Source organism: Zingiber officinale, chromosome 5B (assembly GCF_018446385.1).
Source record: "Zingiber officinale cultivar Zhangliang chromosome 5B, Zo_v1.1, whole genome shotgun sequence".
Classification (NCBI taxonomy): domain Eukaryota; kingdom Viridiplantae; phylum Streptophyta; class Magnoliopsida; order Zingiberales; family Zingiberaceae; genus Zingiber; species Zingiber officinale.
This window is the reverse complement of record NC_055995.1, coordinates 69,462,989-69,468,253: the sequence shown is the minus strand read 5'-3', so window position 1 is coordinate 69,468,253 and position 5,265 is coordinate 69,462,989. Positions and strand designations below refer to the sequence as shown.

General features: G+C 41.0%; 1 protein-coding gene across 1 annotated transcript; it reads right to left on the bottom strand.

Moving 5' to 3' along the window:
- Positions 1–3,050: 3,050 nt before the first annotated feature.
- Positions 3,051–4,157, bottom strand: LOC121984497 (NAC domain-containing protein 83-like). The gene is made up of 3 exons (XM_042537435.1): positions 3,822–4,157; positions 3,464–3,717; positions 3,051–3,374 (listed from the first exon to the last, which is right to left on the bottom strand). The coding sequence occupies exons 1-3, from the start codon at positions 4,006–4,008 to the stop codon at positions 3,132–3,134; spliced, it is 684 nt and encodes a 227-aa protein (XP_042393369.1). The 5' UTR covers positions 4,009–4,157; the 3' UTR covers positions 3,051–3,131.
- Positions 4,158–5,265: the final 1,108 nt, after the last annotated feature.

The following is a 5,265-nucleotide window of genomic DNA, read 5'->3' as shown; positions in this document are numbered from 1 at the left end:
CCCCTGCATCCTCCGTCTTGTATTTCTTGTCCAGGGACTCCCACAGCTCCTTAGTCGTTCTCTTCATGCTATCCACAGCGTACAACGAGTCGGCAAGGCAGTTGAGGATGTAATTTCAGCAAAGGAACTCAGAATGAGTCCATGCTTCCACTGTACTAATGGTCTGCACATAAGCATCCTCAGCTCGCTTGGGAGGGTCCTCGGTCAAGAATCGAGCCAGATTGAGCGTGGTCAAGTAGAAGAGCATTTTCTGCTGCCACCTCTTGAAGTTCAGTCCACTGAACTTCTCTGGCTTTTCCCCGTGGTTGATTGGCACAGTTCCAATCGGGGCAGAGGGGGTCTGCACATGTTGAGTCTGTTGCACCTCAACGTTTTGTTCCATGGCCATCTCAACAGAGTCGAATCTGTTTCAAGATTGTTGGACACAAATAATCTATTGCCGGAGATTTACGAGTATTAGTTGAATTTAAGCTACACTGAATTAAATTCAACTTACAGTTGAAATGACCTGAGCGGATAATCTCAGACTGCCAGCAGGGGCTGGTTTCTGTAATATGCAGAGCTGAAGACCAGGTCTGCAGAGCGAAAGACCAAGTCTGTAGAGCGGAAGACCAAGTCTGCAGAGCAGAAGATCAGGTCTGCAGAGCTGAAGAGCAGGTCTGCAGAGCGGAAGACCAAGTGAGCAGAACGGAAGACCAGGTCTGCAGAGCAGAAGACCAGGTCTGCAGAGTGGAAGACCAGGTCTGCAGAGCGGAAGACCAAGTCTGTAGAGCAGAAGACCAGGTGAGCAGAGCGGAAGACCAAGTGAGCAGAGCGGAAGACCAGGTCTGCAGAGCGGAAGACCAGGTCTACAGAGCGGAAGACCAGGTCTGCAGAGCGGAAGAGCAGGTCTGCAGAGCAGAAGACCAAGTCTGCAGAGTGGCAGAGCAGGTCTGCAGAGCAACAGACCAGAGCAATCCTTGATCTGGCAAAAGACAAATCAGGCGAGCAGATTGGCTGACCGTGCGGACGAAGAAACCGACCGGGAAAACTAACCAAGGCCTGCGAGAGTCGCAGTTTCCTTTAAACAGATTCGCCCACCTCCGGCTGTGCTTCGAGGCTTACAAGGGTCGTCTGTTTCACAGGATACAACGGGCGACCGTGAATCTGACCAAGCACTGGTGGTCACGACGAACTGAGCGGCACCCGATTGCTATCAGGAGGAGGGGGAAAAAATGGAGAGCTTTTGCTGTGTTGTGTGTCCCCTCCTCATCAATAGGAGCTCGGATCAATGACCAGAGTTAATGATCATTATTAGCCGAGCAACAAAAGATGTACGTGGTAAAATGTTGATTATTCCACTTGGGGCGCGCAGGTCACCCCACACCCCCCCCTCGCGCACCCACGCATGAAAGAGAGTCTCTCCCCATGCATTTGTTCACAACCTCAATGTATGTGAATCAATATAAACCAACAAAATTACCTTGAAACTTTTAATGTGGGATTAAATTCTCATTCACTATGGAGCCTCTTTCCTCTTCTATTTCTTCTCCATTCACTTATTCAATAATATATACATGGTAGCAACATGTATAAGAGTCCGAGATAGGAGTAGGTCCTTCCATTGCATCATGTAATCATACATGAAGGGGGAATTGAGCAAATTTAGCAACTACACCAAGAAATAATAAAAAGGCACACAAAGTAGCAAACGAAGAACTGCTCCTATTATTATGTATCAAGTTATTAGTTATTTTGAATAAACCCCGAAATTCAAAACTATCAGTTATCCAATAAAAACTTAAGATTCCTAATAATAAACCAAAATATCCTACACCATTAGTTACAAAAGATTTTTTGACAAGCACTTGCTACATTTAGTCGTGTGAATCAAAATCCTATTAATAAATAAGAAAGCTAATGGGTCCTTATGGAATACATACCAAATTAATTAAAGGATGATATATTTATTATAATGGGATAGAGATTAATTTTCAATAGGTGCATATCTTGAGAGAAAAAATCTTCTCACTTCTAAATCATTATCCATTATAAATTGATCTCATGATTTATCTATCTTTAATTTAAGGACAGTATATGAAGAACCTCAACTGAGCATAATCATCATGCTACAACTACATAAATCTAATTGATTTGAGTTTTTTTTTTATGAAACATTTTTTTAAAAAAATAACATAGGTTTGGTATTAAAAAGAAAAAAAGAAATGCTATTTTGTCTTTTCCCTTTATATTATTGAACTATATGCCCTTTGGATATGTAAATTTCCTACAACTTGGCTGGAATTTTCCAGTCGTAAATTGCTCTTGTCCACTCGATGAATCAAATAGAAAGTAAAACAAGATCAATTTATGCTTAAATGAAAAAAAAAATCTCTTTCACTGTCCCATCACCGTTCTTTCATTTATTTCTCTTCTCTAGCTTTGTAGTGGTTTCTTCTTCTTCTGCTTTCCCTCTTCAAACTGATGATGCTTAGCCAAACTCCAAGCGATCACGTCTTCTACTTTGCCAGTAGACTTGTGAAAATTCCAAGTCAATAATCCATTACTGCACTCACAGGTTGCTGTCGGGAGACAATTATATTCCTTACCATCGATGGTGATTCCAAAGCCAGACTCACAAGAAACTTAATTTGGTCGGCTCTATTCAAAAGCACAATTTGCAGCTCTGCAGGTTCTTTTCAGTTTCTTTTACATGAAAGCCTTAATTTTCTTGCGTGAACTAATCAGTTTCTGCAGTAGAGTCATCAGGGTGGAAGCTTCATCAGTTGTACATGTCGAAACAACTGGGTCACTTCCATTGAAACAGGCGACGACTGTCCTTATTCTTTCTTGTCAAGTTCCTCGAGACGTCATGCTCATTGACTAATATAAACACAAGTGACTTTGGAGTAAAAGCTTCAGAATGAGAGCTTTGGAGATCAACATTATCTTCTCATCTTTACTTCTGTATGATCAAACCATAATCTTGTGGAAAATATTCTTGATTAATTAGGTTGTCAGCAATTAATATATGCATGAGAAAAACACTTGCCTTTTGATGGAATTAAGGATTTAACATTGAAAATTAAATTTTATTTCAAGTAATGAATGATACAGTAGATCTCCATGCTTCTTTGTCATGGATTTTAACTTCATGTTCTTACTGAGTTAGCTTCCTCTCCATCACTACTTCCATCAGAGAACTCAGTCACACAGCTAGAATCCATGGAGGAGGAGGATAAAGATGGTCTTAGGTTTCTGTTTCTCACCAAATCCTTCAAATTAGTATCCTCATTTATGATTCCACCATGTTCATCACCGTTCTCCATCTTAGTTGTTCTTTTCCTTCTGAAAATCCGACAGAGCACCCAATCGCCTTTCGGAACCACACAATTCTGCAATTTGATCATCAGAATTATTTCTTCCTGAGCAACTTGTTCAGAAGAAATAGTAAGATTTAATTTACAGGGAACTAAAAGCTCACATGAGCGGAGTGATTCCTTTGAGGAACAAGATGGTACTCGTGCATGATCCAGTCAGTTCTAGTCTGCGGCTTTCTGTGGTAGAACACCAAAACCTTCTTCATCCCCACCGCCTGGTTGCGCTGAGAAGCCATCACCTGCTTCTCCTTCCCCTCTGATTTCCAGTAACCCAATCCCGCAGCGCGGCTCGATCGGCCATGGCATGAATATTTAACATCTGTGAGACTGAAAAAGTACTTCACCTCCTTGCATCCTCCTATGGCATTAATCTGAGAATTAAATCCATGAAAAGAGAAACAAAACAAAAAGAAAAAAAAAAACTCTTTTTTGTTAGAATTTCTAGAAGAGGAGGTAGCTAACCAGGAAGGTCCCAGGGATCATAGTTCCTGAGATTGATGATCTCAGGGATGATTGAGGCAGGCAAGGGACAGGAGTTTATCTTCCTTTTCAGGTATTGAACCACGAGTTCTTCATCAGTCGGGTCGAACCTAAACCCAGGGGGCAGCCTTAACACACTGCCATGCCTTGCAAAAACTGGCTTATCCATACTGAAACCAAAGGAATTAAATTCCTCTCCTCTTTGTGCTTGAAGTACTTTTACCGATCGAAGAGGAGTAGTTGTGCTTCAAAGCAGGGAGAGGTGGAGGAAGTCTTATAGCAAAAGGTGAGTAAGGTGACGTGGTCCAGACTCAAAGGTTTGACGTGTTGATGCTACTAAGCGATTGAAGAATCTATAGCTCTTGGAAATGTCAAAGGGAGAAACGAAGAAACAACAAGGTAAAATCTCATACTCTTTGATTTGATACTTTTTAAGAGACTTTTCTTTGGTAATTAAATTATGTATACTGGTTCACAGGGTCATCCAATCTATTCATCTCTTGTTCTTTTGCTAAAACTAAAGATGAAATAGTGGCAGAAGCAAGAAGAAGAAGAAGAAGAAGAAGAAGAGCAGGGCATGTGGGCAAGGCATGTTTGGTAGTCCTCCAAATCCTCGAATGACCTTTAGGGAAGGGAAATGGAGCCAATTTGGGTGGCGGTGGGGATGTAACATGGACCACACCAGTGCACAGAGTCATTTGGCATTCAAGATCCATTAGTTTAACTGTGCTCCACAGCGTCTTCTGTTCTTGTTGCTTCTACTTCACACCTTTCAGCACTGAATAGCTCAGTTTGTGGAGGTGCCATGCTTCCACAGGGATAAACTGTAACCTCTGCCTACTTCAACATGATAAACTAACTTAGGATCACAAGCTGTTTCACACCTTCAACTGTGTCACAAAAGTCTCTCAATCATTGAGCCATACCTCTGTTTCTGAAAGTTAGGGCTCCATCAGGCCAAAAGGGACTCTGATCTCATGGAGATGTCAAAGCCCACTCTTAACACGAGATTAAGGCGATGAGGTTCTGATTGATTGGAGTTGCATAATTTTTGTTTGTTTCTGTGCTGTTTTCGTATGATTCGATCAGCCCAGATTTTGGGGAGATGATGTGTGTTGTGCCATAAGACATCAGTTGGAGTTAAAAACATAGTTGTCAAAAAGTACAATTTTTCTAATCAATATATATATATATATATATATATATATATTACTGTAAGTATCCAACACTTTGAATCAATTTTGTAGGTGACTGACTCAACGCTATAGAAGTTTTTATCGGCCTCTAAGGTAAATCATGTAGTGCTTGCGGTGACCCATCCAAGCGATCAACATTCTTAGAATTATGGTCTTATTCTGTGGGCAATTAAATTGTTGGGTATGATATATATAGTTGTTGAAGTATTATGTTATTGTTTATATTTAAT

Excerpts from the sequence above, each read along its gene's own strand:
- LOC121984497 (XM_042537435.1), bottom strand. The coding sequence starts at position 4,008 with ATGGATAAGCCAGTTTTTGCAAGGCATGGCAGTGTGTTAAGGCTGCCC. Across the intron at positions 3,718-3,821 it reads TGATCCCTGGGACCTTCCTG|GAGGATGCAAGGAGGTGAAG; the intron begins GTTAGCTACCTC and ends TTAATGCCATAG. Across the intron at positions 3,375-3,463 it reads AAAGGAATCACTCCGCTCAT|AATTGTGTGGTTCCGAAAGG; the intron begins GTGAGCTTTTAG and ends ATCAAATTGCAG.